Raw genomic sequence first — 26,258 nt, forward strand, 5'->3', positions numbered from 1 at the left:
ACACGATTTATCGCTATCGGTAATGGTGATTTTATTGACGAAAAAATGTATGGCTCTATTAAAAATGAAGACGACGACGATGATGCTGATGATGATGATAATGATAGTAAAAGTGAAGGTGATGATGATGATGAAGAAGCCGATGATGATGATGATGACGAAGAAACCGGAAGTACTGGTAATGATTGCACTTTTCTTTCTTGCCGTCGTAAAAACAGAAACAAGAATAATAGATCTTCTTCTAGGTAACTGACCGTCATCATCGTCATCACATCATCTTAGTTATTATCATTATCATCATCATGATTGTAATCATAATCATCACTCCTATTTTATTTTTTAGCGCTGAAACCAGGAGGAAGTCGATACAACCCCTTCATGTGAGTTGATGCATTCATTCATTCGTTTCTTCGTTCGTTCGTTCGTTCGTTCATTCATTCATTTATTTATTCATTTATCATTAATTTTTTCATTCACTCATTTATTCATTCATTCATTCATTCATTCCACCACTCTAACAGTATTACAACCCACCACTTATGCCGATAAACACCGATGGTGACGACGATGCTGATGCATTACTCGCACCTATCAACAAGGACATCGCAACAACCGCAACTACAGCAGCTGTAGAAGCAACCGCAGCAGCAATGACAGCAACTGCAGCTGCCACAGTAACTACAGCAGCTACACATTTTACGAATCAAGATTATTCCAATGTCTGGAGCGATATAGCGGAGAGGTTGCTGGCGAAGGATAAGTTCATGATGAGTAGGCCACGTTGTTGTTGTGGTGTTGGTGGTGATGATGATGTTATTGGTGATGATAATGATGTTATTGGTGGTGATGATGATGTTATTTGTGATGATGATGGTAGAGATGAATGATGCAAATATAATGAGCTTTACCGTTCATAAAATCGATAAAATTGTTTTTAATTTTTTCCCAAACATCATCAACACCACCACGATCATCATCATCATTATCAGTATCATCATCATCAACAACATCATCATCATCATCATCACCGTCATCATCTTCACAGCCATAGCGAAACTTCTCTCCTACTCTCTCCAACATTCCGATCTCTTCCCCTCACACGTTCACTCTCTCACCTACCTCATCCAAACCCTGCTCTACCTCCTAAGGTCGACCTTGACCTTTAACCCGACTTTGAACGAACTCGAAGGTCAAATGTTTCAATGCTGTTACGTGGCGTGCAAGAGGCTGCTCTGTCATTATCACCTGGGGCATATGACTTTTCTGAAAGATTATAGTGGTCTAGATTGCTATGTTGATGGTTGGTTGGTTGGCTGGTTGACTGACTGGTTGGTTGGCTGGCTGGTTTGTTGGTTAGTTTGTTGGTTGGTTGGCTGACTGGCTGGCTGGTTGGCTGATTGGTTGGTTGGCTGGTTGGATGTTTGACTGGTTAGTTGATTGACAAAATGACTGGTTAGTAAATTGTTAAATCGGTAGTTCATTGGTTGGTCGGTTGAATAGTTAGATTATTGATTGACAATTGATTAGTTGATTGATTGGTCAATAATTTATAATAGTCCTAATAAGTTATCGTCTATAAAATAAAAAAATTGAAATAAATAAATAAAAATAATAATTTGAAAATCAACGAAAATCCTCTAAAAAAAAACACAGAAATATACAGCCTGAAATACATGTACAACTTGTACCCAATCTATACCTGGTATATAGACTTCATTGCAACAACTACAAAAAGAGTTTTTGACATGTCGTTGCCTCACACAGCTACGAGACAGCAACAGCAGCAGCAACACCAACAACATTACCGACAACATAAACCAACGCTAACAAACGCGCGAAACTCTCAACAACAACAACAACGGGCATCGCACCATTACCAGCAAATTCGGCAACAACAACAACAACACCAACAACAACAACAACATCCTCACACTCACCACAAACAACTGACCATCCAGCTGACCAATGAAAAAGGCTGTTTCATAAGGCATCTGACAACAATCATTGAGAAATTTGATGATAAAAATGATGAAGTTGTATCGGATGAGTTAATGGGGCAGTTGTTCAACTTGTATTTTGATGCGGAATATGAATTTTGGTATGTATGTATGTATGTATGTATGTATTTATGTATGTATGTATGTATGTGTGTGTGTTTGTTTGTGCGTGTGTGCGTGCTATTTTTATTAATAATCATTCTCTCGTTTATACATTTATTTATTTATTCATTCATTCATTTATTCGTTCGTTCGTTCGTTTGTTCATTCATCCATTCATTAATTCATTTATTCATTCACTCATCCATTCATTCATTCATTCATTCATCCTTAAAGGGTTGACCAGGTCTTATCGATGGAGATGTTATCAGAAGCCGCAAAATCTTCTCAATACGTTTTGGACTTTTTACAAAACTTAGCGCTAGGTCATGATGGATTGAAAGGTGAAAGTTGTGTGGAGGAATGAATAATAATAATAATTATTATTATTATAATTATTATTATTAATATCATCATCATCATCATCGTCATCATCATCATCATCATTATCGTCATTCTATTCCCAAGGATTCACTCAGTGGGATATCAACACGTCCCTGAGATACGTCACAATCATGGCAGACATTTGCAAGGAGGCCAGCACATCCCTGATCCGGAAGACGGCAATGTTAGGCAGTAGGCAGAACGCCACGAAATGGAACATACTGGCGAGTATTCAGTCGATTAGCGTCGAATCTCCATATTCGTCCAAGTGCTCGTCTCTCTTGGATCTGGCGTTCTTTAAACCGAGTAACGATATTATTAATTTTGGTTTTTATCATCATCACCATCACCATCATTATCGTTATCATCTTCATCGTCATCATCATCATTCCATTCTTATAAAACTTATAAAAACAAATTAAACATAGCTCCGGATACTAATGACGAATCCTGGAAGATCCGTCACATGGCTTTATTAGAGATAATAGGGATGTGCAACTCTTCAGTTAATGACCTTGACGACAATTGCAAAGGTCACGACTTCGTCAAAACGCTCTGCTGGTGCGCACTCGTTCAAATCAAGGGCCGCGAGCAAGATGAAAGGGTCCTCGAAGCTCTGAACGTCTCTACGGTGGGGCGGTGGTCACTTTGTGGTTCCTACTATGCACATACACACCACTTACATCCAGAACATACCACACCACTCACATCCAGAACACACCACAAAGAATTGCCGACTCTATTGATGTTGTTACACATTATTCCAATTGGCAGTAGTTGTTGTTGTCACCATGCTTCTTTGTCACTGTTCTATTATTCAGAATCCTTAACTAAACTCAAACTCGCCAACCTGCAGGTCGATCCGACGTTCAGGTGCGACCACAGACCACACATTTTTAAAAAGAACTCAGACATCCTCGTCATAAAAGGTGAAACAGCCTTAAAGGAAGTACCCCAAATTCTCCTAGGAAGACCAAACGACCAGCTGAATATGAAAATTGTAAAGGCGTTTATAAATATAGCAAGCCCACGCAAAGATTCTGTAAGTGCCAGACAAAAATACAAAAAAAGCCGAAAAAGGTCGTTTGCGTTTGCCGGAAGTAAGAAGAAAGGATCGAAAAATATAAAAGAAAGTACGGTCGGGATGAACGAAGTGAGAGAAAGGAGGAACGACGATGATGACAGCAGAGGTCAAGTCGAACATCGCAAAAAGAAGTTAGTGGATAGATGGATGTTTCGGTGCATGAATGAATGAATGAATGGATGAATGAATGAATAAATAAATAACACACACACGTACAGGTATGAAATATTATTCTACACAAAAGTCACCGACTTACCAACGGAACTAACCTTGAAAATATCGAGATACTTCTTCAAGCAGACTTACGCGAAAGTAATTTAATTAATTAATTAATGTCTAATTCTTCCTTAATTAATTATTGATCACACACACAAACACACACACATACAAACACACACACAGTGGGATGAATTAGACAAAACCAACACTGCCATCCAACTGACCGCTTAACACTATCCGCCACAAAAACTTTCCAGACACAATCTTTCCTACTAAAAAAAAACTTTAAAAACATTTTATAACCATTTAATTTTAATATTTAATTTCTTACAAATTTTAATTATATATATATATTTAATGTTCTGTTAACATAATTAATGCCAAATGTAATGTAATTTGTTGAGTTCGTCGTAGAACACTTGTTCTGCTTTCGCTTGTTCGTTTGGTTGGTTATGCCGAAGAAAATTCAAATATTTGAAAATAATAATAAGAGAAGAAAATAATAAACAAACAACAACAACATAATTTTTATTAATATCAACAATAAATAAAAATAATAATAACATTCATTCATTTTATCATTAATCCAATTTTCAAATCGAGAATTTAAAAATAATAATACTAATATAAACCAAAATCATGAACAATAACAATGTAATAATATCTTTAAATGATGCAAATCAAACTCTGTACATCTCTATCAGCTCAGTGTATTTGCATTGTTTGTATGCGTGTATTTATGCATATTTGTGTCTGTGCATACAACTATCCGACCAGAAACTAAAAAACCCAAAATTCCAAAAAAATTTCATTTTTTTTTATAATGGAAAACTAGCTACTGGAAAAAAACAGGCGATTCAAGCCTAATGTCTGGCCAACAATTTCTTTATCAATATAACATTCAATCTGCTTACTGTTCAAGTTCAGTTGTTCTGGCAGAAATGAATATTTTGCTAACCAACAATTAGTTCTCTGGGATTGAAAACTGCAACATTCGGTTATTGGGAAAGTCAAATTTAGACAGAATACCCGTTGCATCTCTAGTATGTATGTAGGACAATAAGTTCGTGTATGTATGTGTATGTATGTATGACTATCTGAGTTCATGTATGTATGTATGTATGTGTGTGTATGTGTTTGTGTGAACGTCATGTAGACAAAACGGAGAAATACAATTTCGTTAAGGATCAGCAGTACTTATCATATGGCCGGCAGTAATTAAAATAACTATTTTAATCTATACCTCCCAGTTGTTGAAACATTTGAATAGTCACACACACACACACACACACACACATATACTTACACACACATAAATACAGACAGACAGACACACGTATCTACTTCTACCAACAAAGATATAGTGCTAATTTGATTTCATATAATGTTGTTTCAAGGATTTTATTGCAATACGCAGGCAAAAGAAACATACAAACATGCACACTTACACTGACACACACACACATATATATATATAAAAATAAACTCAGAAGATATATAGATTACAATCAATAATGTTTAAGAAATAATAATAATGATGAAAATATTATAAACGAACATACTAATTGTATAAGAATCAATCAATCAAATCAATGAGTATACTGATATATGTTTATACATGTACACACACACACACACATACACGCACACACAAATAATATATACATATAATATATATTTACTGATGAAGTCAACCAAACGATATACTCATTGTAATAAATAATAAATAACTATATTACAATTTTCAAGCATAATCCATCCATTCATCTTAAACCAAATATCTTAAAAGATGAAAAAAACATACCCAATAGCATCACAACTTCCTGATCCCCAACCAAAAGCCAACTTGAATATAAAACAATACCAATCACTCCTTATAACACATTTCATAGATTAATAAATAAACAAACTACAGGATCAATGAAATCAGCACATCTCCAATCCCTAACTTCGAATCACTAATCAGAAAACCAACGCGAAAAATACCCGATCACTACCATTTCTTCTTATGCTCGTCCATGCTATAGCCCCCGGGGCCGAGGGCGACAACTAAAAGTAAACCTCCTACTACGGAGAGAGTTTGGAAGAAATCGTATTTTAGGAAATCTCTGCTGTAACTCGTCGACGGAAGCATCCACCAGGCGTTCAGCCAACAGTTCAGTACCATCAACCAGACGGCCAACGTCATGGAAGCTAGTTTCGTCTGTTGTGTGTGTGTGTGTGAAGATTTTTCACGTTTTCTATGTTCAAACAACAACATCACAAACATACATGTTTGTGATGTTGTTGTTTGAGTGGTGATGTAGTTGTTTTTGATATAAGAATATTGCTGCTAAGGTTTTCATCAAACATATAAGTTAGGTGATGTAAGTTAGCCAACCAACCAACCAACCAACCAACCAACCAACCAACCAACCAACCATCCAACCAACCAACCAACCATCCAACCAACCAACCAACCAACCAACCAACCAACCAACCAACCAACCAACCAACCAACCAACCAACCAACCAACCAACCAACCAACCAACCAACCAACCAACCAACCAACCAACCAACCAACCAACCAACCAACCAACCAACCAACCAACCAACCAACCAACCAACCAACCAACCAACCAACCTTATAACCAACTGCAATGAAAAAGACCAAGGCAATAGCGACGACATTTTGAACGACCTGGAGCCAGACGAATTCAAACCTAAGCAGTGTGAGACACATGCACACTAACAACACCCGCCCACCCAACTGCATGTAGGTTTTAGGGCGATCGACGCCGGCTGATGGCAGGCCTGCAAATAAACTGTGCCCCTCTGATTTGCTCTCAGCCCACAATAATACTATGCCACCAGCCAGGGCAAGATTTCTGAATGAACGAATGATGGGAAGAATAAATTAATGAGTGATTGAATGAATGAATGAATGAATGAATGAGGAAATAACTGAATGAGTGCATGAATGAAAGCTTATTTGTGGTGTTTTTTAATGAAAATGTTAACAATTTGGTAGTGCAAATTTTGAATGAATGAACGATTACAGCAATAATAATAAATCTAAGTTTACTTGAGAAAAAACTTCAAGTCCCACAGTGCAGAGTAAGCGACTGACTGAAAAATAATAATAATATAAAATTCATAATAATAATAATATGAAATTCATAATAATAATATAAAATTCATAATAATAATAATATTACAATTACTGTTGTTATTTGATAAAATTATTAATAATGATTGTTACTGATAATGAAATAATTTTCCCAAAACTCTCACCACCACCACCTCCTAACCTGCAATAATATAATGAGAAATAAGTCTATGCAAGCGATTTCGACGAATTTCCTTATCAGTATCAGGACACATCCGCCTAACTGGCCGAACAGATTGTAGAGAACGAAAAAAGATGCCAGATAGTAACCACAGCCCCATGTCTTTAAGAAAAATTATATTACATTTTTAAATAATAACAAAAATACAATAGAAATGAATGAACTAATAATACTGAAATCTGTAACTATAATTAGATGAGTAACCATTAAATTTAAACAAAATAATGATGATAATAATCATAATTTTCATAATTATAATAATGAAATTATTAATTATAAATAAATAAAAAATATGCAAACATCATTCATAAAGTCTCTTTGTTCTCCCCATTGAACGTACATCCTAAAGCCATCCTCTATGAATGTACCAATTATGAACAGCCGAGCTATGTGGGGAAGGATGTGTTTACCATGCCGAAGGACCTTGTTTAAAAGTGAAATTTGATTAAATCATCATTAAATTAAACCAATTCTGAATAGTTTTAGATTAAATTTTAATTTAATTTTTTAACTTTTAACAAACTTGATTGAATGAGTGATAATAGAATATAGAATTATACTAGATTGTCATATAAATATATGCACCACACATATAAAACATACACACCTACATACAAACTTTGTACTACAAAGCAGACGACAAAAAGTAAAGTTAGAAATTAAATTAATTAATTATGATTAAGAATTAAAATTGATTAATTTATTATATAATTTATTATATTATTTAAAAAATAAGTTTAAAATCTAAAGCATTTTTTCCATCTAACCTGATCCATAACATCTTCTGCTTTATTCACTAATTGATTCTTTTCAAACATTTTTGTAGACCAACAACTTTTTCCGACAACTTTGTTTATAAAATATATATCAAACCGAGATCTTAATTCATCGTTACAGACAAATTAACCGGATATACGACGTTTACGAGAAAGGTTAAAAGTAAACTTTTGAATGAAACACTAAGTTTAAAAGTTACACGCTCAACTAAATTTTGTAACTCATTATTTTCACACTTGAATTGTTGTAAAACTTTATTTTTTCAGTCAAAAATTGTATATTAAATTAGGTATTCATCAGTAAAGAAAGCAATTTTTCCAATGATAATGCTACTGACTAAACTTACTTACGAATACTGTTGCTCTGTTCATTTGCATTGCACGAAAATTCGCCTGATTTGATGATTGAATTGAGATTAACATTAAATTAGAATTAAAGTTAGTTAGTGAATGGGAAATTTGTATTTTTGCTTCAAGAAGTTAAATTTAAACCCTCACAGATGCCGTGAAAAATTGATTTACATTCATAACAACCTCACAAAACCTAACAAGCTAATTTTTTCTAAAATAAACTAAAAATTCATTTCATAATTTTAATTAATTTTAAAATGTTTCAAAGTTATTTTAAATCGCCATTTCAATCGTCAAGAAATAACGTTTTGGTCAGCTCAAGAGAACAACTTTCTGGGTCCAGAAACAATCTATCTGGAGCTTTTGCTGGTTAACATAACCATCATCATCTTCATAAATTTGTTTGAAACTATTCAATTTGCTTCAAAAAATCAGCTGATTATATTAATTATTTTCATATGATTTTTTTATTAAATTTACAGATTTAGAATGTTCAATTAATAAAAAACTGATCACTAAAAATAAAGCTTACTAAAGTAATCTTCATTTATATTCAAATTCCAAAAATAGTAATAGTACTATAATAATTTTTTTTTGTCAGTGACACCCAATAACATTTTGGACCCTATGAAGTTAATGTCAATGAGAGATGCAACAAATTCGAAAATGATAACATCAGAAGTGATGAAACAGTCATTATATGAGTCGGTCGTTTCGTCGTCAAATCGCCTGGCCGGCAAGAGAAGATACTCAATAGCTTCAAACGTGAGAAGAAGACCGCAAAGTTTTTACCCGTCAACTCCAAAGAATGAACCAGAAATTAAATATAACTCTAGCGCCACTTCAAGTGTTGCCTGTGGGGAGGATTTAAAAGAATGCTGGAGGAATGTTCAGTCCATGCCTGTTTCACCATGCTTGAGTCCCCGATCGTCAAAACGATTCTGTTCATCGTTAGTCGGGGAGAATGATTTAGACCAATCTACCATAAGTCACAGAAAATTAAATCTTTCAAGAACAAGTTTGTTGTTAGCCAGTCAGAAAGAAATTGTGAACTCAGGTTTGGCAGCCATCTTACAGCCAATGTTCTTATGTTCAAGATTTGTTTCAGCTTCTAAGTTAGAAGAAAGTACTCCAGTATCAGAGATTTCATCTAACCAGTTCACACCATGTGACAGCGGAGATGTGCTGGCCGACGTTGATATTTCAGAGTGTTCAGACTCGAAGCACACATCATGTCCATCTTCTTCCATTTCCTCAACACTTTCGAGAAGTAGGAACGGAAATTTCTGGAACACAGAGATAGGAATGAATTGGAATTCAGAATCAAATCGCTTAGAGCCAATTAGTTCCGGTTCTTCCATTGCTCAAAGCATCAACACGGGTGATGAAAGACAATCCATGCTCTCACTGCTGGCCGCCAACATAGAAAATGATGCAGACGCCAGTGAATATGGCACTGGGGACTGTTCAGGACGGACAGAATTTTTAAAACCTAAAAATAAAATAGAGGAAGAAGAGAGTATGGATGATTGATTGAGTGTTTGATTGAATGATTGTTTGATGGGTGGTTAATTGTTTGATGAATGAATTGATTGATTGGTTGATTGATTGAATGATTGATTGACAGTTAGGTTGATAAAACTTTCACTTTTTATATAGGTTACAAATAGTATGGTGAACTATACATACATGCATATGCTAGTAATTACTTTTAATTTCTTAAGCAGTAACATAATCGTAGCCACATCTAGTAATGAAGTAAAAACACATAAAAAAAATAATCCGTAATAATTTCTACATTTTCGCACTTAAGAATTTTTTAAAAATCTTTGGTTACGACAAAGATCACAAATAAATATATAAATATATATATTATATCGATAATATATTATAATATTTATCTATAATAATAATTATAGATGGCATAATTAATACTAGGAATGTGTGTTTGTATGTCATTAGTAAATTGTTCTCAAACCTTGCATTTTATTCCGTTAAAGTTTAAATGAATTGCATTTAATAACTTAACATTTAAGTGTTGTTAGCGTTAGTGGTATTATATATATATATATATATATATATATATATATATATATATATATATATATATATATATAATATACTGTATGTATATGCATCAATTCCTATCTTTTCTGCTATACAATATGCGTACGCACATTCAAATACCGACGTGTGTATAAATGTATGTGTATTTATGTATAGATGTATGTAAATACTACAAATACTACTACCGACTATCCGTTCTAGTCATTTATATCTTCACAGTTACATGTCACTCATGTATTTTATAATATATATATATATATATATATATATATATATATATATATATACGTATACACAAACATACATACACAAAGACGTACACACATGCATACACACATAATTTCATCTAATTATTCCATTGTTATATATATCTATAAATCGTTTAAGTTTTATATCGTTTTAAATTATATCTCATTTGTTATGCATTGTTATGCCAATGTATAGTTTTGTTCTTTGAAAAAATTTACCAATTTTTCCATTTAATTTTCATTTTCTAGTTTGTTTTGCTTCGTGTTTTCTTTTTTAAAGCTGGATTTTGTTTGATGATTTTGATGGATTTACGTTTTCAGTATTGCATCTTAAACTAATTTATTCATTCATTCATTTAGGTATTCGTCAGGTCATACGTTAGTGTACTCATTCAGAAATGAATACTCTCGTCTAACCATTCTTTCATCTATTAATTCATTCATCCATTCATTCATTCGTTTTTTCATTCATTCATAAAATGAATACTGCAAATACACGCATTCTCAAGCAGCCATTAACAAATCATTCTTTGTCGTTTAAAAAATCCTTCAAACAAAATTTATCGCGACCGTTTTAGTTTATATTTTAAAGTTTTACCCATTAAACTTTATAAATAAAATAGCAATATTTGTTTGCTATAATTATTAATTTTAATAAAACATTTATTATTTAATAATTTCTTACAATATTTGCCATTTTATTGTTATTTTTTCTCATTTAAAACCAAAATTTTCCAAAAATGGTTCTTGCGACAATAATATGGAACTGTGTTGTAAGTACGCACGTTCATTACTAAAGTTGATAAATAAAGTAATTAATTCAGTAGTCTCTCTTCTCTATCTCTCTCTCTCTATATATAAATACACATATATATATATATAATATATATATATATATGTGTGTGCAATGATTTATAAAATCTACCGAATTTCCAGCGTTGGAGATAGTTTTTGTCACATTTCTCAATATTCCCAACCAAATTCGGTTGCCATTATTTAATTTATTAAAGTTAGAAAAACAGGCTATATATTATTCTAACCTTAATAAAATAAATAATGACGACAAGAATTTGGTAAGAAATATTGAGAAATGTAACAGGAAACTATCCGAAGCTAGAAATTTGGTAGATTTCATAAATTACTGCATTAATTATGGTCTTTCACCAGCATATATATATATATATATATATATATATATATATATATATATATATATATATATAACACTCGCATACACCAGCACACCGACACAACAGTATTAACAATAGGTTGTGTTATATTTCAGTTTCCGTCTATTATGTTAATATACTTTATTTTATTTTTAATTTGATGTGAATGAATACTACGATGATTATAAATATAATTATTATTATTTATTTATTTTTATTGATTGATTGATATTTTTATTGATGCTAGGTCAATCAAGCAAGCAATCCATTTAGTGTTAGCGTCAGTTTATGCGCATTAACGATGCAATTGAAACGTACATTAATTTAAACCATCATTGGGATGAATGAATGGATTAATGGATATATATATATATATATATATATATATATATATATATATATATATATATATATATATATATATATAAAGGGATATATAACAATTCCTTAACAAAATCATTAACACGCCAATTGATGGGAAGATTGAGTTTATAATAGTTCATCGAGTTATATTTTTAGATTTTAACAAACGTCATAATGTCAAAAACTGATCGGGTAATCTTCAACAATACAATCCACCGTTAAGCTTCTCATACTTTCATGCATTCACAGTACAAAGTTATGACGAAACTTAGATCCTTACACTAATTCGATCATAGCTCCTTTGATCTAGAAAAAAAGGGTCCATTTGAGCAGCTCTATGATAAATTAATTTTTTTGTTATAAAAATTAACTTTCAAATTATAAAAATATAAAATTAAGAACTATAAGGCGACGATAAATAAACCACACCGTGATATTTTACGATTTCTTAGGCTTCTTGTTCAAACTCGTCAGCGATTGGTCGATATCTCGGCCAGCCTTTGACCTATCCCAGAGCAGGGAGAGAATCCCAGCCAATAGGAATGCAAGACAGACGTGGAAGCCGTATCTTGGCGGAGTTATGGCGTGGAGGCATTTGAAGAGATGGACGCATATGCTGTTTCCGTGAGAATTGCTATCACTCTGTAGTATTAAGAAAATTATTTTTAATTACTATTATTGAAAATATAAATTTGACAAACTATCGCATAACATGTACAATTCGCCATCATCACATCATCCTCATCATATTCATCATTAATCAGATCCAGTCAGCGTTTGAACCAGGGCAACTGCACGCAACAGTCAACCGGAAGCAGCGAGACAACTCCCTTGACCACTACACTAACGACAGGCCGATCTACCTTATCAAGCCCCTGTTGTTTAACGTAGGTGATGAGTTGTTCAGTGGCCAATGACATGGCCGGCATGTACTCTCTGACGTGCTCTCTATACCACCAATTCCTGGCAAGGAGGATGATGATGATAATGATACTAGTGAGATGAGGATGATGATGATGATACTAGTGAGATGATGATGGTTACTGTGATTAAGATGACATTAATAATGATATTCATCGTAGAGATGATGATGAAGACGACGGTTTTTAAGGATGACTAAGATGATTTGTGATTACACATGTACAGTACATACTCACGTACAGTGATACAGATACATACGAAAATGCATAGTGATGTTTTAACTACCCACAAAAATTAGCTAACCAACTGTAAAAAGAAATAGCTAGTAACTTTCTCAATTACTTTCAACGGAAGTGATTACAGACCACTTCCTGACTAACTACTTACTGTCTGGTAGTTAGTTAACTACAAGTTAGCTACATTTCAAAATCATTTTTTTAAAGACGTTTTTCGGCTGTTAAGCTGCCGAAAAGTTGAAAAGTTTTATAAATGCGATGTTGAAAAAAATGATCCGACATTAAATGAAGCAAAATATGCTAATGTTAGTTAGTAAAATGAAGCAAAATATGCAAGTTAATTAATAAATTTTTCAACCAAGTCACATCAAGCTAACTTGGTACTGGCGTTCCAAGAAGTATAATGATATTTGTATAGTTGGGCCCTTATATACTTCGGTGGTTCACTTGCGAATGGATTGTGGTCGATAAGATCGAGTACTGTGTTGTGTGTAAGTGTGTGTGTGTGTGTGTGTCGTGTGGATGCGTGTATCGGTGTGTATGTGTAGAATATGAGTGTGTATAGGTGTGTATGTGTAAAATATGTGAGTGTATAGGTGTGTATGTGTCAAATATGTGTGAGTGTAGGTGTATATGTGTAAAATATGTGTGAGTGTAGGTGTATGTGTAGAATATGTGTGTGTATAAGTGTGTATGTGTCAAATATGTGTGTATATAGGTGTGTAAGTGTCAAATATGTGCGTGTGTAAGTGTGTATGTGTCAAATATGTGTGTATAAGTGTGTATGTGTCAAATATGTGCGTGTATAGGTGTGAATGTGTCAAATATGTGTGTGTGTGTGTGTAGGTGTGTGTGTGTGTGTCACCATCATCATCATTATTAGCATCCTCGTAACCATCACTACCCTCACTACCTCACCTTCCTTTTGATTATTTAATAGCCTGTACATGGTATGGTAGAACCAGGGGTTGTACTGGAAACTCCCGAGGGCAGCAAACCACATTTGCCAATCCAATCGTGGCTGGTGGGGGGCTGTTGGGTGGAGGATGATGGTGATGATGATGGTGGTGATGATGATGGTGGTGGCGATGATTACGATACTGTTGTCGTTGATGATGATGATAATACTGCTTTCGCTTTTGTTGATCGATCATATTCACCATCACCATCATCACTATCGTCGTCATCATCATCATCATCATATTCATCATCACCATCGCCATCATCGTCGTCACAACTAACCAACAACAGGCAGCATCCTATCCAGATATCCGGGCTTGAAAAGAAATGAATACTCCTTCCAGCCATCATCCTTAAGATCATTACTACCTTCAACTATGACCTCTAGACGACCTCCAACACCGGTCATGCTGTCAATCAATCAATCAATCAATCAATCAATCAATCAATCAATCAATCAACCTTCACTTACTTAAAAACTCAACTAACCAATCAAAAACGAATTAACTAACCGACACGACAACTAACCAATCAACCAACCAATCAATCAAAACCAACCGACCGACCGACCAATCAACAAACCAGCCAGCCAACCAATCAACCTTCTGAAGAGCCCGTAAGCATTAATGGTATGAATTTTATTGGTCGATTGGTACAAGTCAATAAACTTGCGGGGCAACTTCTCTTGGGTCCCTCTATCAATATCAGTGTACGGAACCTAAATGATGATGATGATGATAGTAATGATGATAGTAATGATAATGATAGACATTCTATATCATAGAAATCATGATGATGATGATGATGATAGTAATGATGATAGTAATGATAATGATAGACATTTTATATCAAGATATGATGATGATGATGATGATAGTAATGATTATGATAGACATTCTATATCAAGACATCATGATGATGATGATGATGATAGTAATGATTATGATAGACATTCTATATTATAGACATCATGATGATGATGATGATGATGATAGTAATGATTATGATAGACATTCTATATTATAGACATCATCATGATGATGATGATGATGATGATGATAGTAATGATGATAGTAATGATAGACAATCTATATCATCATCATCATCATCGTCATCGTAGTTAGTATTAATAAAAACAACAACAATAATAATAACAACAACAACAATAATAATAATAATAATATGAATAATGATAATAATGATGATGATGATCGTCATCATTATCAAAAACGAACCAGGCTAGTGGAGAATGTAACGACGGCAAACACACTGACCATCAGGACGAACATGATGTTGAATAACTTATTCAAAAGACCCTTCTCTTCATGTATCAATCTGATAGCCATGGTGATGATGATTACGATTATGATGATGATTATGATAACGATCACAACCAACCATCATCATCATCACCACCACCACCCTCATTATCATCATCATTGGAAGAGAAAATGACGATGATTATGATGATGACGATAACGACCACAACCAACCATCACCACCACCACCACCACCACCACCATCATCACCACCACCATCACCAAGAGCCTTTAAAATAGTGATGATAACGACCACAACCATCATCATCACCACCACGACCACCATCATCATCAATGACCTGCCAAGAGCCTTTAAAATAGTGAAGAAGAGTGAAAGAGCAGCTACCCAGATGGTCACAGGAACGTATCGGTGTAGGAAGGTTTGATAGGATTCCAAACTGAACTCTAATGATGATGATGATGAAGATGAGGATGATGATGATAATGAGGGTGATGAGGATGATGAGGATTGCGACCATGATGATGATTATGATGACGATGATTGCAATGTAATGATTAGACGTAATTGTAACGATTAAGATGATGTCGTTGATGTTGATGATGAAATAAATATAAGATGATGACGACGACGAAGATGACGATGAAAAGAATGGTTAGAGGACAAGAGCAAAGCGAGACTAACTAATCTCCGAGTTTATCCTAAACGGACTGAACTGAATGGACACGCCGAAATAGTGATGTGCTATATAAACCACGGCCCCAACGACGCAGACGTGCACGACAATCGTGGAGATCCTCATCAGTATATTTAATATCTTTGGTAACAGAGTTCGGGTCTTGCACCCATCTTCGTATTAAAAATGAAAAATAATATTCTCACAGCTATGGTGATAATTGAAATAATTATCAACGAAGAACTCTGCAACGCAACGGCCAATAATCACCTTTGCCCTTCACCAGACAATGATCGAGGCAGTGACCTTGACCCTGGCAGTGATCTTGACCCTGGCAATGACCTTGACTTGGCCCGAACCAGCAGGCGAGGAAACGGTCGTCGACGAGCGACAGACACATGACGATGCTGACCCAGTTAAAGAAGTTGTAGTTGCCAGTTAGGATGATAACGAACATGAGGAAGCTCTGTGCGTGTGTGAACGTATGTGTGTGTGTGTGTGTGTGTGTGTACTTGAGAGGCTGATGTTAAGTTAGCCAAGTTAAGTTAAGTTAGATGTTAGGATAGTCAAGTTGAATAGGAAAGTCAGGATAGGATAGGATGGGATAGGATAGGATAGGATAGGATAGTCAGTCAATGCTTTCAAACATGGCAGGGTCCTACCGATTTGTGTGTGTGTACGTGCATGTGTTTGTAAATGCGTATATATATATATATGTGTATATATATATATATATATGTATATATATATATATATATATATATATATATATATATATATATATATATATATGTGTGTGTGTGTGTGTGTGTGTGTGTGTTTGTTTGTGTGTACGAGTTTGTAAGAGCAAAAAAAAATTAAACCTGCAAATAGAACGAAGCGTTCCTGTGAGCTCTGAATGGAGAGAAAAACAAGATGGAGGTGACGATCTGGATGATGAACACGGAGGCTGTGGAGGCCTTCTGAAACCAAACAGGAAACTGATGGGCGTACCAAGCCAGTGGAGTAGGGATGCACTGTTTAATTGTAGATGTTTGTATACTTGTGTGTGCATGTGTGCGTGTGCGTGTTGTTTATAGGTGTTGGCGTTTGTGTTGTTTATAGTTGTGTGTAGTAGTGTTGTTTGTAGTTGTGTGTGCGCCTGTGTAGTTGTGCGTGCGGGTGTGTGTTGGTTGTAATTGTGTGTGTTTGTAACTGTGTGTTTGTGCTGTTTGTAGATGTGTGTTTTATTTGTAGTTTTGTGTGCTGTTTTGTTGCACATGTGTGCGTACATACACGTGTATGAATTCAACAATGCATGAAAGAATATGATAAAAAGTAAAGAAAGTAGAGAGAGAGAGAGAGAGAGAGAAAGAGAGAGAGAGAGGGAGAAAAAGAGAGAGAAGCAGACAGAAAAAATACTTGTATCCAACTGAACTCACCTGTGATTCATAATGATAGGTCATAGCTAGATTGGAGATAGAAAAATTTTTTTTTAATAATTTTTCTCAAATACAAGAAAATAAAAAAATTTCGTAAAAAATAACGACATGATACATAATTAAATACATAATTCAATGAATCTTTAGCAAGATTAATTAAATAATTTCCACAGATGAAAAACACACAACAGCAAAAGTTAGAAAAATTACGAAATCAATAAACCAACCAACACACACACACGTACACGCACACACACACACGTACACACACAAACACAACACAACTAACCTGTCAGACCCCACCATGTTGGACACTGGCTATTCAACTTGACCACACCCGATGAGAACATCAATCTGAATGTCAACCACCTCACGAGCCAAAACGAGATTGTACCAATTTGTTTCGAGAAGGCGTGCAAGTCAATGAAGAGCAATTTGAGTGGGGCTACGAAGATTGTCAGGAAGCCCAACTCCAATAATAATGTATCCCTAGATGACAAAGGTAAAAGAAATGAGATTGAGAAAATAGAGAGAGAGAGAGAGAGAGAGAGAGAGAGAGAGAGAGAGAGAGAGAGAGAGAGAAGAGAAAGATTGAGAAAAAAGAGAGAGATTGAAAGAAAAGAGAGAGAGATTGAAAGAAAAGAGAGAGAGATTGAGAAAAAAGAGAGAGATGATTGAAAGAAAAGAGAGAGAGAGAGATTGAGAAAAAAAGAGAGAGAGATTGAGAAAAAGAGAGAGAAAGAAAAAGAGAGAGAATTGAGAAAAAAGAGAGAAAGAGAAATTGAAAAAAAAGAGAGAGCCTTACAAATTACATTTTTTGAATGAGAATTTAAAAAAAACTACCATTGAAACCAGAGGAATGTTTGTCCAACCTATTGTGAAAAAATCACATTTAAGGTTTGCAGATCATCATTATCATCGAGGATTAAATGCCATCATCATCCCAGCCATCAACAACATCATCATTGTTATCACCACATCTTCTGCTAAAAATGATTATTATAATACTTGCAATAGAATATTTGTGCAATAATCATTATTAATGGTGTGCACACACACAAACACACACGTACACAGACGTATGCATACAAACACACACATGTTTAGACACACACACACACACACACATGTTACTTACTTGAAAAAGGGATTGGTAGCATATCCAGAGAGTACCAAAAACCAATGAGTTTCTACAGCATTCACTTGTAAATGCTAAAAATGAGAGAATGATTCCAAATAAACAGATGATGTTGAACCCTAATTCGACTCCATTTATCCCCAGTTTGGGCAAAATGTGGAGCAGTGATGGCTGGGTAGATGTGATTTCCTCGAGGGTCTTCAAGTCTTTTGAGAAAAAATAGGTTTTTTAAAGTTAAAAATAAAATGCAAAGCTAATTGAGGTTAAATTCATTAATAAATCAACTTTTACTAAACTAAATTAAAAAACTTTGATATAAAAAAAAACCATTTTGAAAAATTGAAAAGATTACTCTTTTGCAGAGCCAAGTGAGCTGGTAAAATACCTCTGTCTCCATACAAACCTTCATAGTTATAATATTAAATATTTATAACAATTTATGTGTTGCATTAATAAACTAAATATAAATTATATTTTCTATGATGACATTTCAAACAAAAAACATGAAAGGGATTCTTAAAAAAAACAATTTAAAATTGTCATTTAATTAATTTTACCTGGAATTTGAACAAAAAGTGAGACAAATGCTATTAGGTAAACTGTGCTGATCCCGACCAGAAACCAATTCCTGACTCGAACGTTTGTGCTACAACACCCCATCGTGCCTAATTTTAGATTAATTAATTAATTTATTATTTTATAATTAAATTAGGGAAAAATGTATAATAATTATAAAATATAAATTTATAAAATTATAAATATTATAATCAATCAATCAAATTATCAACGAATTCAAAATTGAATAATTAACTTTAAAATGATCTACACGAATATCATTGAAATTTAAATATTAGAACAAAAATTGCGACATTGTTTTTACCAGGTATGTCAAACAAAAAAAATCCCACAGACTCTAAATAAACATTGAACTAAAGTCAAGACGTAAAAAATTTAAAAGTGGAATTATTTAATACCACGTCGCAATTTAAAAGTAAACCTTTTTAATAAAAATGTGTTTTATGGCTTAAAATTACCTTTTTGAGTCGTTTGAATAAAATTTATTATTTAAAAAAATGTATTCAAAATATGTGCATTAAAATTTCTATTCAATTTAAAAAAGAAATCTGTCAATTGATACAAATTGACAGGTATAAAATCAGTGTGACTCAAAAGCTTTCTTACAGACTTGCTTACTTACTTTTTGGAAAGCGGATGTTACATCTACAGTTTTTAACTAGCAAGTTTCTGCCTTTTAAAGTGTGTTTTCTTCTTGCTTAAAATTTATTTTTTGATTTTTAACAATTGGTTTTAATCAGAATTTTTGATTTGGTTTTTGGTCATTTTATTTTTCAAAATAAGTTTTTATCAAATTATCAAACCGGTTTCTTATCAGTACTGAAGTCTGCTGTGTCGTGTTCTCACTGATTTGTTAGGAATTAGGACGACAGTGAACTTTTATTGAATCATGGTCCCGCCAATAGCTCGAGGTAAAAAGAATGCGAAAAATCCGCCAATTTTTAGCCACGAATTCATCATTCAGAATCATGGGGACATCGTCTCCTGCTTGGCCATGATTGCTGTTTCAGGATTGTTCTTCGAGGTTTGTATTTTATTTCAAGTTTACTCAAGTTAAATTAGTTATTTAGTATGAAAATCTGGTCAATAGAATTATGATCAGTGAATTTTTAGCTCCTGATTTGATCTTAAATTGTTTTTTTTATATAATTTTCAATCACATGTTCTCCCATATGTTACGTTAATTTAATTTAATTTTGAAAAAAAAAACATGAGACTTAATTAACAATTGCATTTTAACAGATATAGCTAAAATATATTTAAATTAGACCATAATTTCACATTAGAATAATATCAATTTTAAAATTTACATAAAAGTAAAAATATAGATAATATTATGAAAAATTTTGATCTACTAATAATAATATAGTGAATAAATTAGATTACTAAATTAAAATTAATTTTCTAAATTAATTTTATTTTGACTTTACAGTCTTCAAGTCCACTAGCCATAGTTTTTATTGCTCTACAACACAATGTCACTTTGAATGGTGAGGATGGTTGCTATGGCTTTCATTTGTAATGTTTGACATATAAATTGTATATAATGTATATATATACATACAGTTTTATCTAATTTAAACGTATCATGTTAAAATAGAAACAAACACACAGTGTTCGAATTGTGAAAAAAGAAGTACGGGGGTCATAAGAATGGGCGGGTGAAGTTTTGAATGTAAGGCCAACATTAAAATTAAATGAAAGGTGGAGGGTCTTATTTTGGAGGTAGGTGGGGTAAAACCTCCCATCAATTCGAACCCTGCAAACACATACATACATAAATAAACAAACACACACACACAGATATATATATATATATTTATTTATTTATGAGCATTACCACATGCGAACATATATACATTTCAATACTTTAAACTCTAGCATCAGTGGATAAAATACCCCCTCTCCTGCCACCTCACTCTCTCACTTATACGAATGGCCTCAAAGATATCTTCACTATCTTCTTTTACACCCTCATCTGCATAGTTGCACATGCTGTCATCCAGGAGTACATACTTGATGTTAGTGTTTATTACTAATTAATTAATTAATTATGATAATTAGTATGTTAATTTAGTTAATCATTGATTGGATGATCATTAATTGATGTTTATTGTCATTTTTAGTTTTGTTTATTTATAGCTCTAACTAACTAATTGTCATTGATGGTATTGTGACGTTTGTTGATACATTCGATGGTTCTACAATGATAATACATATTTGGTTATAACCTCTATTTATTCATTTGTTCATTCACATATTGATTACATTAGAACATAGTGATAAATTTTTTTTTCCTCCATATTCCTGTATTCCCAAAATTTTAAATAACTCAATCCTCAATTTCCCACCAATAAGCCACAATCTACTGCGCACACACACACACACGCGCGCACACACAACACATTACTACTGCTGTTACATTCATATTCATTCACCATTTACTGAAGCTTAATCATTCTCTTATCTAGTATTTTTTTAATCCCATAGTTCTTGAAAAAAATTTTTCACCTTCCTAACTCACTGATTTGTAGAAACTGAACAGACGAATGCATCTGTCGAAGTTGAAGCACAGCAAGTTCAATGAATCTGGCCAGCTCCTGGTCTTCTACGCTGCTTCTGCTGTAACAGGTTACTTTCTGTGTGTGTGGTTGCCACTGCTGCTGCTGCCACACATTACTACAGCTACACGTGTTGCTGTTACATACATTGATATACACACAAAAACAATACATTTATACATGTTATAATCTTGATACTTTGTGTATTACATTTCACTGCTTGCTTGAAAGTTTACATATTACTTGATACTGTGTTTGTTTTACTGTGTTTACACTCCTCTACTCTATCTATTACTATATTAGTCCATTATCATATGTTACTACTGATACTATATTACCTACTATAATAATGTTACTGCTTATTGCACAGGTTACTATATACTGATCAAAGAGGATTATTTGAGTCGTATCAGCGGACTGTGGGATGCTTACCCCCATCTATATATGTCGTTAGTGTTATTTGTTTATTGGTTGGTTTGTTTTATTGATTGTTTGTTTGTTTGTTTTTGTATGTTTGTTTTCTGGCAGTGTTGTATGTATGTTAGTTGTGTTTGTTTTATTATTTGTTGTTAGCGTCGTTGTTTGCTTGTTTTTGTATGTTAGTTGCCTATTAAGTGCTTGCATTTTCTGTTTAATGATGGTGATGATGATAAGAAAGACAATGTTTAATGATAAATATTAATTGACCCAATTAGTTTCTGGGTCAAGTTATACTTCATCTTGCAAATATCCCACTGGGTGCACTGCTACCCCGAGCTCTACTTTCAAAAGGTCAAAAAGGTCAGCAGTTCACTCAGTTGAGTTTATACTATTAATAATGGTATGTAATTGGGTCACCTAATTGAGTTTAAACTATTAATAGTATGTAATTGTGTCACCTTATTAAAATGTCCCAGGAGGAAATAGTACAACGTTTGCAGTACTACACAATATACCTGACATTCATCACTGTATGCTATATCCTCAAGTTAGCTTTAAAGTTTTTTTTTACATCTGTTCTGTTTGTGTGTTTGTATGGATGTATATATATATATATATATGTCTATGTGTGTGTGTGCGTTTGTATGTGTGTAACTGTGGTTTATGCAAAGTTATTCATAGCTCCTCTTACTGACATTATTAATAATCTCATTTTCATCCAATCATGTTTAGCCTGTCGCTGCTTGGCCTACTGCTGCTCACGATACATTACACTGCTGAATTTCTCTTCCACCTATCAAGGCTTCTCTACTTTGCTGAGAAGGAGAGCCTGGCCAATAGCGGGTCAGGGTTATTTTTATTTATTTTTTGTTATTTTGTGTTTTTCTATCTCAACTTGTTTATTTATCTCTATTTCATATATGTATGATAAATTTCATCATAATAACAATTATTATTATTATTATTATTATTTGTATTATTATTGATATCTTATTTTTGATTGAACAGCTTCAAAGTTTGGAATGTTGCGTTTGTAGTCACTCGATTGGCAACCATCACTCTCTCCATACTAACTCTTTGGTTAGTTGGTTGAATGATTCACTAATTAAATGATTGAATGAATGATTGATTGATTGAATAACTGATATCCTTCCATAATGAATTTGAATTTATCCTTCCATAAATTCATTCATTTTCTTTTTGATCAATCACATTTCTCCATGCAAACGTACGTTTCCAGACTGACCAATCATGTTCATTCATAAATTTTCATTGCTGAATAATAATATTCATTCACATTTAATCACCAAACAATCATATATATATTCAAGTTTTTCAACTAGCCAATCATACTTCACCCACACATACTTCTTCTCAACTGACCAGTCATAATTTTTCATACATTTTCTAATTAACTAATCATATTTCTTCTTACATTCTCTAACCGACCAATCATTCGTCGCCACATTTTCCAACTGGCGAATCACATTTCTCCATTTAGGTACGGACTGTCGAAGACCAGTGTCCACGTCGTTGATTGGTCGACTGGTAACTTCAACACCTTCTTCATAAGGTGATCATTGTCATCATTATTATTATTATTATTATTATGGTAATTATTTTTACCACTGATATAATTATTAATATTTTTCTTATTCTCTTCATTATTATTATTGTCATGATTATTATTCTTACCCCTAATATAATCATCAATATTATTCTTATTCTCATCATCATTGTTATTATTATTGATATTTTTCCTCGATAGAGTTAACTGCCTGGTTGCCTTGTTCCTGTTGCAGGCATACATAATGTGGAACTTCATTACCTTCCATCTGAGGAGGTTCCGTGAGAAAAAGGACATCTCCCCTCAGAGTCAATCAGCTGGTACAGCGTCCGGCAAGAAGCAGGCCCCATCTTCTTCCTCTTCGTCCTCTCCAGTTCCGGGCAGTGGCAAGAAGCAGAAGAAAAAAGGTTGTTGTTGTTGTTGTTGAGTCGAATTTGTTGTGTGTTTGTAATCATCATCATCATTGTTGTTGTTGTAATCATCATCAGCAGCATCATTGTTGTTGTAATCATCATCATCATCGTCGTCGTTGTTGTTGCATTTTACCAATTTTTATACCTATCCATCATTTTTTTTCAACTCTTTGTTATTAACTATCACTTCTCTATTTCTCCATTGTTGCCAGATGCCCATGTCTACCTACTCTGTCATGTTTTATCTATCTTCTCATAGTATGATCATACCTCTTTGCCATCAATTCATTTTCCCTTCCGAGGGTTTCTATCTTCCTCATCGTCGTCTGCCCCATTTTAGTTCTTTGTCATAATTAGAGTCATTATTATGTCATAATTAGCGTCGTTATTATTGTTTGTCCGCTTGATCTATGTCTTTCATTACGAATCTCTCATTTTTTATTCTTTTTTTAAATCTTCTCCCTTTCTTTCTCTTCTCCATCTCTCTCTCTTTCTTTATCGCAACGACATCAAAAAAAAAAATAACGACAACAAACAGACAAACAAAAAAAAACAGACAAACAAACAAACAACAACAGATTCAGATGAGCAGCTGCTAGGAGATGAGCAACAGCTAGACAAGAATGGATTTGTAAAGTCCAGAAAACAGAAGAATAAATAAAAGTTGATTGATTAACGTATTGATTGATTAGTTGACTGACTGATCGATTGATTGTTTGCTGGCGGTCTGTGTAATGGATTGAATGATCGGTTTTGGATGTTAGTTGCCAAATTGGAAGAGTTTGTGAATTACTTTCCTAATTGGATGGTTAGTTGATCGATTAAACGATTGATTGAATGATTGGTTGAATGATTGATTGAAAAATGAATTTGCTAGTTTACCGATTAGTGGTTTAAAAGTTTGATTTATTGTTAATTTATGAATCGAGTAACTGATAGACCGATAAAAACACATATACATACACAGATACATACATACATGGAAACAGACACATTCATACACATGTACATATTCACAAGCATGCATACATACATATATAATTCATTCTTGCATATATAGTACACGAAAAGCATACAAACACGTACATTCACACATACAAACCAGTACATTCACACATACAAAAATGGATACAACATATGTATGTATATATCATTTATCTTTAATTATTAATTTGATTAATGTTATTAATGAATTTATTGTTATCTTTAAGAATCAATACGTCACTTATATCATTTTATTTATATACCACCCTCGATTATATTTCAAAATTTACGGTATGAACAAAAATCACTTGATGAACGAAAGAATGAATGGATGGATAAAAGAATGGATGAACGGATGTATGCATGCATAAATAAATGAATAAAGAAAATAAATGAATGGATGTATGAATGTAAAGTATTGGGAAGTTTTTTTGAAGTCGAACGTATCGTTTTAACTCTTAGTGCGGAAAATAATAATTATCATTTATTATTGTAATAATAAGTTATAAATAAAGTAATCTTGTTTGTTTTTTTTCTCCTTTTAAAAAAATATCACAGTAATTATATATATCTATATATATCCTATATGTATTGATGTAAACTTTTTTATTTATTCATTCATTCGTTCGTTCATACGAACAAAGTTAATCGTTCGTTCATTGTTCTACATTCATTAGTTCGTTCGTATTTTCGTTTTATTTGCATGAATATCTGTTTGGAATCGTCCCATATTGATTACATACATATATATATATATATATATATATATATATACATATATATATATATATATTTTTACAATATTCTACCGAATGTTTGGCGTTAATATGTTTGTAGTTCGTTTTTTCGATTTTTCTCACTAAACAAAAAATGACAACCTCACTTCCAACCCGGCGCTTAACCAACAACGAAAACAAAGAAGTAATAAAAACTAGCATCGTAAATAGTGACAAAGAAGAATATGATGCTATCGATGAAGAAAAGGAGACCAAAGAAGATGACCAGTCAATAAAGAAACCT

General features: G+C 33.2%; 3 protein-coding genes across 3 annotated transcripts; 1 reads left to right on the forward strand and 2 right to left on the reverse strand.

Moving 5' to 3' along the window:
- Window positions 1–5,776: 5,776 nt before the first annotated feature.
- HELRODRAFT_156952 (hypothetical protein) lies at window positions 5,777–11,252 on the reverse strand (the record flags this gene model as incomplete). Its single annotated transcript, XM_009018912.1, has 7 exons — window positions 5,777–5,986; window positions 6,408–6,651; window positions 6,849–6,892; window positions 7,075–7,215; window positions 7,414–7,536; window positions 7,881–7,919; window positions 11,241–11,252. The coding sequence occupies 7 exons, from the start codon at window positions 11,250–11,252 to the stop codon at window positions 5,777–5,779; spliced, it is 813 nt and encodes a 270-aa protein (XP_009017160.1).
- A 943-nt stretch (window positions 11,253–12,195) lies between these two features.
- On the reverse strand, window positions 12,196–19,619 carry HELRODRAFT_99479 (hypothetical protein). Its single transcript, XM_009018913.1, has 19 exons — window positions 19,584–19,619; window positions 19,275–19,382; window positions 19,070–19,120; window positions 18,718–18,923; window positions 18,423–18,451; window positions 17,869–18,068; window positions 17,580–17,605; window positions 17,022–17,174; window positions 16,507–16,624; window positions 16,210–16,331; window positions 15,807–15,926; window positions 15,440–15,523; window positions 14,807–14,922; window positions 14,487–14,614; window positions 14,163–14,276; window positions 13,622–13,724; window positions 12,951–13,050; window positions 12,517–12,729; window positions 12,196–12,422 (listed from the first exon to the last, which is right to left on the reverse strand). Exons 2-18 carry the CDS (start codon window positions 19,375–19,377, stop codon window positions 12,526–12,528), a joined length of 1,977 nt encoding a protein of 658 aa, XP_009017161.1. The 5' UTR covers window positions 19,378–19,382; window positions 19,584–19,619; the 3' UTR covers window positions 12,196–12,422; window positions 12,517–12,525.
- A 563-nt stretch (window positions 19,620–20,182) lies between these two features.
- HELRODRAFT_78636 (hypothetical protein) lies at window positions 20,183–24,268 on the forward strand (the record flags this gene model as incomplete). The annotated part of the gene is made up of 11 exons (XM_009018914.1): window positions 20,183–20,317; window positions 20,726–20,783; window positions 21,181–21,314; window positions 21,828–21,924; window positions 22,225–22,303; window positions 22,550–22,634; window positions 22,751–22,821; window positions 23,007–23,117; window positions 23,283–23,354; window positions 23,776–23,847; window positions 24,043–24,268. 11 exons carry the CDS (start codon window positions 20,183–20,185, stop codon window positions 24,266–24,268), a joined length of 1,140 nt encoding a protein of 379 aa, XP_009017162.1.
- Between the last annotated feature and the right edge of the window lie 1,990 nt (window positions 24,269–26,258).

The sequence above is a fragment of the Helobdella robusta genome (genome assembly GCF_000326865.2).
Source record: "Helobdella robusta unplaced genomic scaffold HELROscaffold_23, whole genome shotgun sequence".
Taxonomy (NCBI): Eukaryota; Metazoa; Annelida; class Clitellata; order Rhynchobdellida; family Glossiphoniidae; genus Helobdella; species Helobdella robusta.